The sequence below is a fragment of the Siniperca chuatsi genome, linkage group LG20, assembly GCF_020085105.1.
Source record: "Siniperca chuatsi isolate FFG_IHB_CAS linkage group LG20, ASM2008510v1, whole genome shotgun sequence".
Lineage (NCBI taxonomy): Eukaryota > Metazoa > Chordata > Actinopteri > Centrarchiformes > Sinipercidae > Siniperca > Siniperca chuatsi.
In genome coordinates, this window is record NC_058061.1 from 16486757 (window position 1) to 16500410 (window position 13654).

The following is a 13654-nucleotide window of genomic DNA, read 5'->3' on the forward strand; positions in this document are numbered from 1 at the left end:
GAGACTTGAAAGGCCTTGATTTGAAGTGATTGAGCTCTTGAACGTTTGACAGATGCAGTCAATAGAAAGATGGTTTCGAAATGATGATATTTTCTTCCTGTGACAGGCATGAAGTCACAAATATGTCATATGTGTTTATTCTGTTGCCTGCCTCAGCTCTACATTTCATGCCATCATTACACCATATCAATTTATGGTGAAAATAGTGATTACTGCTGCTCAGGCTTTATGTCTCTGGGCTGATTTATTACATGGGAATGATAGAAAATCACATTCTTCTTATGAAGGAATTTACTTCTGTTCACAGATTGGCCTTCTCCACCAGCAGCCTAATTACAGTGACCATCAAGGCATTGATTATTCTATGCTGTCAACGGGCATTGAAAATTATATTCATTACCAATACATCATTTATTTCTGAGTGTGTGTCAGTCATGATTATCAGAGCAGTAACTCCGCAGGCACGCTCAAAGTCTATTCTGTGGACGTTCTGAGACGCTCTGATTGCATAGAGTGGCCCTGTGCAATTCAATCAAGCAAATACTGCTTTTTTCTTTTCTTTGGATTACCTTAAATATAAGTACAAGTGCTAAATAATTTGCATTAATTGAAAATTACTGAGTATGACTCGGTTAAAATGTTTTAATCACTTTCATGATATTAATACTTTCCAATATTGACTATTTGTACATATGTATCTAAAATCACACCATTCCTAATGTATTTGAAATCACATGTTGCGTTAATGGATTTCCGATGACTTGCCGATCATGTTTCTTGTGGTCTGAATACACAAGAAGGCTGCTTACAATTTGTCATTCGTCCCTTCCCAGTCATCTCAGCTGTTTTCTCTTACCTCTCTTTTCCTGTTTTTTAACAGCTCTCTTACTGGAAAAAGGCATCCTGTTGCATCACATACATGCAACAAAATGCCTTTATCAATATGCTATATCAGTGCACTGCTGCTTAAGTGAAACTGGGTAGTTGATGAGCTATCTCCCCTCTCCAGGCTTTGTCAGGAGAAATGAGTCCTTTCCTGTGCAGTGGCAGCCACCAGGCCCAAAGGGACTGCCAGCCCAGTGCCCTAAACTGCTTTGTGGAGGCCATGTCCCAGTGTGTGCCTCCTATTCCAATCCGCCCTTGTGTACTGAAGTACTTGGGCAAGACACACAACCTCTGGCTACGCTCCACTCTAATGCTAGAGCAGCAGGCCTTTGAAAAGGGCCTCAGCCTGCACAGCAAACCCAAGCAGAGCACAGAGTTCTACGAGCAGGAGAGCATCACACCACCCCAGCAGGTAATGTATTTTGATTTAAGCTTGGAGTTGGCAATATTTGTTTTTCTTAAGGCCAGTCAAAGACCTTTTTTATTTTGGATAGTTTCCAATAATATTTATTAACCTGACAACTGACAATCTTCATACAATGTTTATGTTTCCTCCAGGACTATTTGTCGGGGAAGGAAAGCCTCAAAAACAGACTAAAGAAAATCTTTTAGGCTTAGCTTCTTAAAACTGCTATTTTTTTATTTTATTTATGCTTCTCTTTCACAGTGGAGGTTCTGGAGATATATTTGTCGTGTGTCTTGCAACCTCATGTTTGAAGTTGGCAAATCTGCCTCTTATCCTGTTTGAACTAGACTCATTAGCAAAGCTGCTCTCATTCAATTTACTGTTTGATCACCACAAATTTTCCAATTTGTTCTGCTGCCATCCACATTTTGTTCTGCTTCGCTATAGGAGATTTTGGACTCCCTGGCAGAGCTCTACTCTCTGCTCCAAGAGGAGGACATGTGGGCCGGCCTGTGGCAGAAGAGGTGCAAGTTTCCTGAGACTGCCACAGCCATTGCCTACGAGCAGCATGGTTTCTTTGAACAGGTGAGAGAAAGGTTGAAAGGAAACTACTGGCCACTTTAAAATGTATGTATGACCTTACTTAGTATACACTGTTGCCAGTTTATTGGGTTCACCGACCTGCAAATAAATCCTTCATGAAGGTGTCATTTAACTTTATGGTCATTTTGGTGGCTGTAATTTGTGGTACTGCATTTCACTGAGAGGTGTTTCTAATATTTAGTCCAACCCATTTATATCAATGAGGATAGACAAAATGTTGCGGCAAGTTGCATCGAGGCAGGCATGTTGCACTGATAAACATTTTATTAGCCTCAAAAAGCTTGTACTCAAAATTTCATGTGTTTGTTCAGGCTCAAGAAAGCTACGAGAAAGCAATGGAGAAGGCTAGAAAAGAGCACGAGAGGAGCAACGTCTCCTCGGCCATCTTCCCTGAGTACCAGCTCTGGGAGGACCACTGGATACGGTAAGATTACTGGAACAGAAAAGATGCTGTTATCCCAGAGGGTAGTCTGTCTTACACATCGAGAGCCAGCAGAGCACAACACCATAGTGGCTTTTTACTTTAATACCTTCATATATATATATATATATATATATATATATATATATATATATATATATATATATATGTGCACCACTGATTGTACAAACCAGATAACATTATTCCATTCATCACACAATTTATACAGCAGGGCATCCAGAAACCACAATATTTGAAGAATATAATGAACAAACTTAATTTCTGTAAGATATGTGTATTTTTCTACTTTGCAGGCCTAAATATAATTTTTGTTCATATATGGATAGGTGCTTTCACTGGGAAAATATGTATGTCAGCAGGGAAATTTCCATCAAGTCCATTTTCTTTGTGATGTATCTGAATTAAACAGCTTCTTAATAACAACTTGTCACAGTCTAGGATGACCACCATGCCTCCCTGTGAACTAAATGACTCTTTCTGTTGTATGTCTGTTTAAAAACCACTATTGTTATTTTACATAGGGTCCAATGATTCATAAAATTAAAATGATTCATAAAATTAAAAGGAGATGAAACTATATGGGTGAGACAAAGAAACCCAAAGGGGCCTATCCAGATGTGAAAAATTCAGAGGGGATTTTAAAAAGCCAAAATGGTAAACAGTGAATTTTTAGCCAGGCAGACCTCCCACAATGACTGCTCCAAATGATGCACTCTGAATTGGACTCATAAAAATGATACATGTTATCGCTAAAATCTTAATTAGCACAACTGTAGCACATTTAAAAGCATAAACTGTTGCCTAAACTGTCCATCTCCGTTGTCTTGTCCAGCTGTTCTAAAGAACTGAACCAGTGGGAACCGTTGACAGAATACGGCCAATCTAAAGGCCACTCAAACCCCTATCTCATGCTTGAGTGTGCTTGGAGGGTTTCCAATTGGGCTGCTATGAAGGAAGCTCTGGTACAGGTGAGGAGTGTGCAGTCACCATGTAAAAATGTATTCATACATGGATATTTACACACAGAAACACACATCCACACACTGTCTCCCAAAGGTTGCAATAACCCCTAACAGTTTGACAGAAAATAGAAACTATAACCACAAGTTCTCACTAACACAATAACAGACACACTGGAGACTCTAGGCTTGAACCCATTGAACCAGAGACTCTACTTTTTTCATTTTACTCCTGGTTTCCGGTATAGTGCTGTATATTAAGCCCAGGCATCATGTCAGTGTGAAGAATAGTAACTTGATATTGGGACCGCCCGGCCCCTCCGCAACCCAACACCCCCGGGGAGAATGAGAGCGAGTTGGCTGTAAAGCTGTGGAAATGCAGTTCAGCTGTTTGGCCTGTTAATTTATTGGCCTCATGTTTCCTAAAACAAAGTGTAGATGGGTGGTGAGTGCGTGATAGTACATATAACAAATACGCCTGCTTTGCTCTTTCAAGGAGACTTGGAACCAATCCATTGAGCCGCTCTGTCCTAAGGGTGACACCTAATTAAATTGTCTGGATGGCAGCACCAAGTCCACTATATCCCTTCCTCTGTTTCATTCCTTCCTTCCTCTGTGTACCCATTTCTCCTTCTTTTGTCTCTTACTTCTCCAACTTCTCTTCTTTACTTGGTTTTCTTTTTATTTCTACCCTCTCTATTTCCACTTCCACCTCCATCTCTTCATCCCTCGCTCTGTAGCTCTGTTTTTAGCGGCTAATATTTACGACAGCTGCGTGCGTGAATAATTACCCTTGCATCTGCTGCAGGGTGATTTGTTTTATGGTGGAGGAGAGGAGTGAGGCTTTCAGTTGCCTGCCCGCCGCTCACCACCTCAGAGGCGAAGTCCAAATGTCCCCACATTCAATTAAAGCTGGCTCTTGATAAGGGCGGTCCTGTCTCCAGGATATTCATCAAGTGTCACCCCTGATAAGTGCGCTTTGACCGATCACTGTAATTTTCTCCAACATCGGAAGAGCTTACACAAATACACACCTAGGCTTTCTCATTCTCTTGCTCTTTTTGGTCGTGTCTCATTCTGTCTTTCACTCACTTCTAAACACACAACAACGAACCACAGGAACAGGTTTGACGTAGCAGGCTCCCCTGGGCTATTGTTTGTTTAGTGTGACTGCACTCAGAGTTTTAATCAGTAGCAGGGCCTTTTCCTTTCCTCCACCTGCGTGTCAGACTTGTCCAGTTGATTAGTCATTAGTACAGAAGTCCTGCTGAAACCATTCAGAAAATGAATTTGAAACAGTATTGTTGTGTATTTGTCAAAGTACTAAATTATGCAAGGAAGTGTCATAGGCCCTTTCCCCTCGGATGATTACATTTAATTAAAGCTGCCACACTCACAACACTGCGAAGAATGCGTTATTCTGCTTGACGACATGGGGACAAACACACACAGAAACAGCATGCCACATGCACCAACTGTGTTTCGGTTTCTAGAGAATATGTCACCAATTCCAAATTTGTCTTCTTTTTTTGCTGCAGCTAACAGCAACTGTATGTCAGTCTGTATGTCAGTCTGTCTGTCAGCTGTTCCCAAAAGAAAAATGTGGAATTCTGACATCAATCAATCTTAACATGTAGACAAAACAGAAAGATATGTCATCTTTCTGTTTTGTCTACAGGTACACTGTAGGGAAACTGAGAATAAAAAAATGTATTCTGTATTGTTACCTTAAACAAGATATTTATTGAGGAGATTGGCAGCCTTCTCAGGCTATCAGCATGGATTTTGCAGAAAAACTCATGGTTTGCTTCAAGATATGAAAGAGCAAGATGAAGCTGTTTTCCAGTGTGAACACAAGTAAAGCTTGATTTTCTAAACTCTGGAGTTTGTAAAATAAGGAAAAGACTCATGGAAGAAACAAATTACAACACATTTATGCTCTTTAGATGAACGTAGAGGGAAATCAGCAAAACTCCCATTTCCAACAGCAGCAGTGAATCCTCTTGATATGTGGCATATTAAAACCACTTTTGTCATGAGACTGAGCATTCTGACCATGAGCTCATCTTTTTATTGTAGTTATACCAAGGTACACTAATTAATTTGATTGGTATATTAATCTTAAAACATCTTAATCATTGCCTACCAATTATCCTTTAAAAACAAATGTTAATTATATATTAAGTCATAATCAAAAATCATTGATAACTATGTTGTAGCTGCAGTCTTTTGCTACTATAAATTTGTGTTTAAATGAAGAAATTGACTTTCTGTGTGAATTTTCAGGTGGAGCTGAGCTGTCCTAAGGAGATGGCGTGGAAGGTGAACATGCACCGTGGCTACCTGGCCATCTGCCACCCAGAGGAGCAGCAGCTCAACTTCATAGAGCGGCTGGTGGAGATGGCCTCCAGCCTGGCCATCCGCGAGTGGAGGAGGCTGCCTCACATCGTTTCCCATGTGCACACGCCGCTGCTGCAGGTCAGTATACAAAATGCATGAGGAGTTTTTTTTTGTTGAAAGGCTCCGTTTAGACTGACGCGGCAGTCAGGAAGCCAGGATGAGTAGTGAAGGGAAGTCAGTTTATTGTGATAAGCGCTTGAAGAGATACGTGTCGAGAGATCATCAGTAGCCCTGAGACGTTGTGTTGTTGAGTGACGCTGATAACGGCCTCTATCTCCCTTTCTCACTCCATTTTGTAAAATTGAGATAGATGATTAAAAAAAAATCTAAAAAACCTTTAAGCCTCTTTGATTCCACCATGAGAGATTACAATAGACAGGGGCAAAGATGAAAAAGAAGGGAGAATAAGGCGATGGAAATTAAAAAAGGTAGCGAGTGAACAGAATGGGAGGACACCGGGAGAAAGAGGAGGGAAGAAAGAGTTAGTTTAGAATGGCTGTAATTACTTCCCTGCCATCAGATACCATTTGATTAAATACCTGCAGCAGAATTACGTTTACATGATGAATGGGATGGTCTGAATGAAGGTTAGAAATGGGCCATCAGCTGATATTAACAGATAATTGTGAAAAATATTTTATGGCCTAATTTATTTTGTTTTGGGAGATTTGATTTCGGGGGGGGGGTTAAGTCTTCAGCACAGCTCTGATTCGCTACATTTATCTTTTCAAATTGGGTATTTGAATTGGGTGACTACGTTCTTTGTTATTGTGTGTGTGTGTGTGTGTGTGTGTGTGTGTGTGTGTGTTTGTGTTTTGGTGTGCGTGCGCTCGCATATGTGCAGTCCAATTATTTACCCTAGCCGAGGGAAAACAAGCTATTTATTCCTCTACCCAGCCAAGCGGCCTGTTGTAAATCTCCATTCCAAACTCTATATCTCATATTCACGACTCCATGAGCCTTGGAGAATGAGAAGCCCAGACTCTGCAAATACAGTGGCGTTCAAATACCATTTGAATCAAGTTATCATTAAATCCCAGCTCTTAGCAGTGACTGACGATCAATGGATTGTCACCCACACTATCGATTATGAGGGTTGGCATTAATATTGATTGATGAGTAGTTATAATGGAATGATTGATTATATGTTCAGAAAGTGGCTTTGGGCCAATCGATGAGACTTTTTTTCACAGAATGAGATAGAAAACCTTGCTTATCATTCTCAGATTTTCCCATCTCCTTGTCCTTTTTTTCTTTGCCATATTGGAGCAGATTAGCTATTGAAGCAATGTAGGAAGACATAATGATTTTAAAAAATTATTGCTGGATTGTATTTCTAATGCAAAAAATGTTGTGTGTTTTTGTTCCTGTGGCATTTTCACTATATGCAGGATCCCAAGTTTCTTCAACTAATTATTCAATCAAATTTGCCTGAAAAGAGGAAATACACAGCATGTTAATGTTTGGCTATGAGAAGGCATTACTTTTTCTCAGGGCTGTTAAAGAGCTTCAGGTCTAGCTGTCCTTAGAGGTAAATGTGTTAGGTCACTTTGATCCATCTTGTTTGTGGAGGCTTTCAGCCCCTGGGATTGTTCAGTATGAGTGTTAAGCCAGTGAGGAGAACAGCCCCAGCATTGTCTTTTGTCATCATATCTGTCAATACCCTAACAGTAACAGTCCTCTTTTTCTTATTATTTCAGTCTCTGCCTTTTACTTCATCTTGTATGTTTTTTTTACCTTATAGTCTCACACAGTCTGACTCATTTTTTCCATTAACGCAGCAGTCACACAGTCTGTCTCTTTCTTTCAATCTTCTTTCCTCTTGTTCTATCCATCTATCTGCTGATCCTTGTTCTCCACATCTCCCACGCCATCTTTCCCCCTCTTAACTAAAACCTGATCTCCAGACACTCCATATCTGCTTTCTAACCATGTTATCACCCTATCTTCTTACTCTTTTTCTGATCCTCCTCCATTACCTTTCTTTTCACTGAATACATTTAGATACTTTAGGGATGTTCTGCTTCATTGTGCGGTACACCACACACTGAAGACAACAAGAAATATTGGGAGAGAGTTGAGGCAGAAATGCACAAGACATTTTTGATGGCTCACTGCACTAAAAAACTTAGTATGCGTGCCAAAACACCCTAAAGCAAGCAGTGCTTAAAACTGTGTTTGGTTCTAGAGCATCAACAGAACACAAAAAGAAAAGGAACAATTTACATGAGATTTTTTAAACTTTAAAAAAGTGACTTTCACTGATTGACGGCAGATGGACACCATGTGTGTAATGCAGTGCACACTAAACGGGAAACTTGGCTAGTAGCATACATTTGTTGAGATGTGTAGACAGAATATTAATAAGATTAAGTGCAGCTGGTATACTGTCTGGACCTAATCTTTGAAGCAGGCTGTAGTGCAGGCCTGGGAACACAAAATGTTAACAGTAAACAAAAAGTTAGCCGTTGCAAGCTTGAGAAGCATTTACTATTTGGCTGCTGCTTCAGATCTGCCACCTTGCATGCACCACAGAAGTTTAAAGTTAGTCAGAGTCAGGTGAGTGCGGTCAAGATTCTCATGTCACTGTATGGAAGATACGAAAAGGTCCAGAGCAGATTTTCACCCATAATTTCTCCCCAGGCAGCACAACAGATCATTGAGCTGCAAGAAGCTGCCCAAATTAATGCTGGGCTTCAGCCAGCTAACCTGGGCCGCAACACCAGCCTCCACGACATGAAGACTGTGGTGAAAACTTGGAGGAACCGACTGCCCATTGTTTCTGATGACCTGTCCCACTGGAGCAGCATCTTCATGTGGCGCCAGCACCACTACCAAGGTATGACACACACTCTGACAGACCCAGTACTGCCTGTCAAGTTTAACACCAGTGATACTGAAACTTATATTCATGTTCACATGCATGACTTTTTACACATTGTACGTGTATTACAGGGTGCCACTCTCATGCAGACACACTCTCAGATTGCTGCTTATGTTTCCGCTAGTTCCAGAAAGGGGTCTTCTTTAAAAGGCCACGATGTGCAGAACCCCCTCAGGGTCTCTGTACATTTCCAAATGTCAGCTCACTAAAGCACTCTCTCTCTCACTGCAGGACATAACACGCACGCATGCACTCTGGCACACACACATATTTACCTTGCTCAGTGCTCAGCTCTCTCCCGCCGTGACTTTGAAACCATTCAGAGAGGCAGCCACTGCAAAATGTGATGTCTCAAGCAACTTGAGCTCCAACTCGCACTGTGAGGTGTTAAAATAATGATAGCACTGGTTCTGCAGCACCATGCCAATAAAATCCACTTCATTTATATGTGACAGCCTTCAAACTTATGTTAAAGTGAAATAGAATTGTCTTAATGAAATTCATCGCCATGGCCCATTTACTGTTCAACATGTTTACTGTCCTCAGTGCCCTCCTCTGCATTATGACAGCTGTGCTTTCAGAGTGCTAGAAGACCCCCAATGTTCATACTGCTCTAAGCGCTCCTCTTTTTGTTTACTACAAATATGACTTAATATAATATAAAGAGAAAAGCCATGTTCATTACTGTTTTCTCTTTATCTACAGCTATAGTGACAGCGTATGAGACGAACACGCAGCATGATCCAAACAACAACAACGCCATGTTGGGAGTTCATGCCTCGGCTTCTGCTATTATTCAGTATGGCAAGATAGGACGCAAACAGGTACTGGTTTGGGCTTATGAGCCCTTTTTAGTCAAACAAATTCAGAAAAAGTGTGAATCAATAAAGATCATTAAATTCAGTATTTGTTTTTGTCAGTTTCCTTCAACCTTTTTAATTGTGTTTGTGAAACCACATCACACTGTTGTCACCCAGGGTTTGGTGAACGTAGCTCTGGACATCCTGAGTCGTATCCATACCATCCCCACAGTGCCCATTGTTGACTGCTTTCAGAAGATCAGACAGCAGGTCAAATGTTATTTGCAGCTGGCTGGCGTCATGGGCAAGAATGAGTGCATGCAGGTAAGATGGAATGTGACCTTCTCTCCTATGCTATATTTCAAATTAGAGAATCACTATTGCCTATTTATTTATTTGGCCTATGCACTCAATATGAATGCATATTACGCATTAACGTACTTATTCTGCCCACATTTCTATGATGTTTTACTGATGAAAACATTTTTTCAGAAAATGAAAACTTTCAGTGAAAGTAAGTGTGGTATTGCCATAAAAAAATAGTCACACTTAATTGTTATAATCTCAATACATTTGAGTCCCAGGATTGTTGGGTACAAGTCTGCCTATAATTAATATGTTACAGATTACTCTTGGTTTTATTAGCAAATACGTCCATTTTTATTTCAGCTTGTGAGTAACTCGTGAAATATTTTATTGGCAAAATCACTCTAGAAAGAGCAAAAATCATTTAGTTTGTATAGTCTAATTATGTATGATCAAAACAAGATAAATATATCGTACCCATGTAACACCTGCACCATAATGCAGCACACAGCTGCAAGAGATTTGGACCGTAGTAATGCATGCTCCAATTTGAAATAAGCCAGCCTCTACTGAAGAACAACACATTTGATGCATTTAGTGCGATTTAAGTACTTAGGTTGATTTCTGTTAGTAGTAGCTGGAGGCGTAGTTAGCGGTACTTTGAGTGGGAAAAGTAGTAAGTGCAAGAAGTGTTTGGGGTGGCTCTAGGTGACAAGTTATAGCAGAGAGAATTATAAGAGTGTAACTCAGGAGCTTGCTCTTAAGCCCATGGAGTACTCTGATTAATAGAAGCAGTTCAGCACGCCACAAGTCATTAAAAGTGCCAGTAGACACTCTTCTCTCTCTTTCTTTCTCTCTTCTATCTCATCTCCTCTGGTTCCCTCGGTCTCTCTCTACCGCTACACATCGTTTGTCACAGCAGTACATGGGGGACACCTAATCAGAGCCTCACCATAATGGAAGTTTAGTTCCCTTAACACCTATTTTCTTACTTGTTAATGAACACAGAGCAGTTTGTTTGTTTTTCACCTGTGATTATGGCCCTGTCTAAAACAGAATGTCGTGGTATCTTCTTCGCGATTCCTCTCCCTAGCATTGATAAGTTTCTCTACTGCAGTTTAGTTTGAAGTTAAACCTGTGTTGTTCTTCCCTGTCTGTTAGGGTTTGGAGGTGATAGAGTCGACCAACCTGAAGTACTTCACCAAGGAGATGACTGCTGAGTTCTATGCTTTAAAGGGCATGTTCCTGGCTCAAATCAACAAGTATGTCCATCAGTGCTCCAGCTGTCTGGTCTTTGACTACCTTTACAGCTTTGGACAAGCATTGCCACTTTGTAGCCAACTTTAGATGTAGCTTCTTTCACCTTTTTGTTGTTTACAGTCTAAATCTATCATTCTGTCTGTCACTGTTTTCCTTTTGTTCATTATAACATTGTCCTCAATCTGTGTAAGTGGTCCCTTACCTCTGCGTGGGTGTTTTATCCTGTCAGGACATGGCAGTCATATTTAATCTGCACTTCTTGCCTCAAGATGACGCACCTCTGAGATTATGTTACTAGGTTACCCCTGTGACGTGGCTTAGATGTTAATGTACATCTGTGTCATCAGTTTGCGACAGTGTCAGTAATGTGTTTTCGGCTGCAGGGATTGCCTGCGGAGCATTCGACTGCTCTCTCCATGCTTTGCTGGATACCCGCAGCCACACTCTTTAACACCCCTTCAGCACCCCATTTTCACCCGTCATCTTTGACGTGACATGGCGTCCTGAGGGGTGAAAGACAAATTGAGGAAGGCTTATTAAATGTATATGCAGCTCAATAATTAACTTGAGGCAATTTGCAGGAATCTCTGCGATCAGCAGAACTTGCCTCCACCTCAGCAGGGTTTATTGCAATCATTAAGTTTCCCCTACACCGGGGGAGAATTAACAGCAGAGTGGGGGTTAGGGGTTGAGAGAGTCGTGTGTGTGTGTGTGTGTGCGTGCATGCGTGTGCATGTGTATGTGCAACCACATGTGCTAAGGATTTTGGGATCATTCAATTAAACGGGTGTCAGAGATTTGACAGTCTGTTGGGTTCCTGTGCTCCTGTTGAGCCGGGTAGTTGAAACTGTTAATGTACTTTAACACTGGCAAAGTGACTGAGGCAACCCCATTAAGTATTACTGGAGGGTCTTCAGCTCTGACTCCCATAGCAATCAAGCTCCCATTTCTTAATCACATGCCAAAATGCCTTTTATAATAACACTTTTTAATTGATTGGCTTGGGAGACATTTCACTGTAAGGAAGTGGGAGCAGTCCTAAAATGGAGGTCTGTTTACCAACTGTAGCTCAGTAAGACTTTTTCATTGACAGGCCTGTCTCCTTGTTTTGACTGCAGGATAGTGCTTCTTGGGGTGCCTCTTGCATCTTATTTATTAATCAAAGGCTGAAAGGTGTGTAAAAATTATTCAGACTGCGTGCCAACGAGTGGTTAGACGCTGCTTGTCGTGGTGAAAACAGCTGATGATTCAGAATATATTTTCCCTGTCAGCATAAATGGTCCAGTCAAAATTTGGGGGCCCTGCCAGATTTAACCTGTCTATTTCTTTGCCTGCTATTTAACAGTTTCTAAATCAAATACTCAAAGTGTGACTGCTAGATTGCAGTACCAGGATAAGAAAATCCCAAGGATTCTCAAGTTTATCAGCCTGCAGATTTCTCTAAGCTGTAGCAATGCTCTTCACGGTCAATGTATTTGTATACAGATAAATATAGCCATTACGCTGAGGTTTTTACCTTGCACACTGTCATTTCTGATAAAATAGGAAGATGTTAAGCTCATATGTCACCCAGTATTAAATGGATTGCACAGTACGATAGAGTTGGGTTCAACTCATATTACAATATAGCAAAACGCCTGAACCCTTGCTGACATTAATTCATGCTGGGTTAAATGCTTACTCTGTAATGCCGAGGGGAAAGGCCTTGAAGATTACAGCAAATGAAATATGGTGCTTATTGATGTGTAGTACATAATTCAAAATATGATCATCATAATCTGTCTCTTGCACACTCCATCTTTCTCCTTTTCTTTCGCTCCATCTCTTTGCATCCATCTCTTTCAGCCCTCCCTTCTCTCTTCAGTTTCCCTCCTTATTTTGTATCTCTTTTTTTCCCTGCTGACTTCCGTTTAACCCCATCCTATTTCTTCTCCTTCCCCTCCAGCTACCTCCCTCTGCTCACATGCCCTTGACACTCGGTGTTGCCCTCAGTCTCTAACGCTCGTCACCTTCCCTCTCTTCTTGTTCCAGGTCAGAAGAGGCCAATAAGGCCTTTTCAGCAGCAGTACAGATGCATGATGTCCTGGTGAAGGCCTGGGCCATGTGGGGCGACTACCTGGAAAACATCTTCGTCAAGGACCGCCAGCTCCACTTGGGAGTCTCCGCCATTACCTGCTACCTCCATGCATGCCGCCACCAAAACGAGAGCAAGTCCCGCAAATACCTAGCAAAGGTGATAAGGGAACTGGGAAGGAAGCTTTTTGTGTGATTATCCATGTTCAAGTGTGGTAGGCAAAACGTGAAGACTTCTTGTGAAATGCTAATATTGGCAACCTAATCTCTGTTTATCCATTGTTGTTGAGGATTCATGAGTTGAATGATTTTTTGTTTGTTTGCTCAGAAACAAGCATGTCAGCAACCACATCTGCACCTAACCCCTGTTTCTATAAAAACCAGTAGCCTCAATCAGGCCTTTTTTCAGGTCACCCCAGTTTCCTGACCCTATGTAGTCCATACATTATTGGTGCTGATGAGAAGAAAGGCATTCTTTTTTACCCCTCTCAGACTCTGCCACAGTTACAAGCAGAGAGTAGTAATTTGATCGATTGTAGTCCAGCGGTAGACAGTGTGGATGGGTTCCCATGGCAGATCGATGGTGGAGTGAAGGCCATCCTCTGGCTCCGGGGGGTTAACAGACTAATGGCCTCC

General features: G+C 41.3%; 1 protein-coding gene across 2 annotated transcripts in view; it reads left to right on the forward strand.

The window, feature by feature from the left end:
* The window catches only part of LOC122867527 (transformation/transcription domain-associated protein), an 82978-nt gene that overhangs the window by 46895 nt on the left and 22429 nt on the right, over positions 1 to 13654 (forward strand). For both annotated transcript variants that reach the window (XM_044178429.1, XM_044178430.1), the window contains 10 exons: positions 1010 to 1297; positions 1739 to 1876; positions 2206 to 2318; positions 3169 to 3304; positions 5582 to 5773; positions 8339 to 8534; positions 9285 to 9403; positions 9557 to 9703; positions 10847 to 10947; positions 12977 to 13178. In XM_044178429.1, coding sequence (XP_044034364.1) covers positions 1010 to 1297; positions 1739 to 1876; positions 2206 to 2318; positions 3169 to 3304; positions 5582 to 5773; positions 8339 to 8534; positions 9285 to 9403; positions 9557 to 9703; positions 10847 to 10947; positions 12977 to 13178 — 1632 coding nt within the window. The remainder of the gene's footprint in view (positions 1 to 1009; positions 1298 to 1738; positions 1877 to 2205; positions 2319 to 3168; positions 3305 to 5581; positions 5774 to 8338; positions 8535 to 9284; positions 9404 to 9556; positions 9704 to 10846; positions 10948 to 12976; positions 13179 to 13654) is intronic.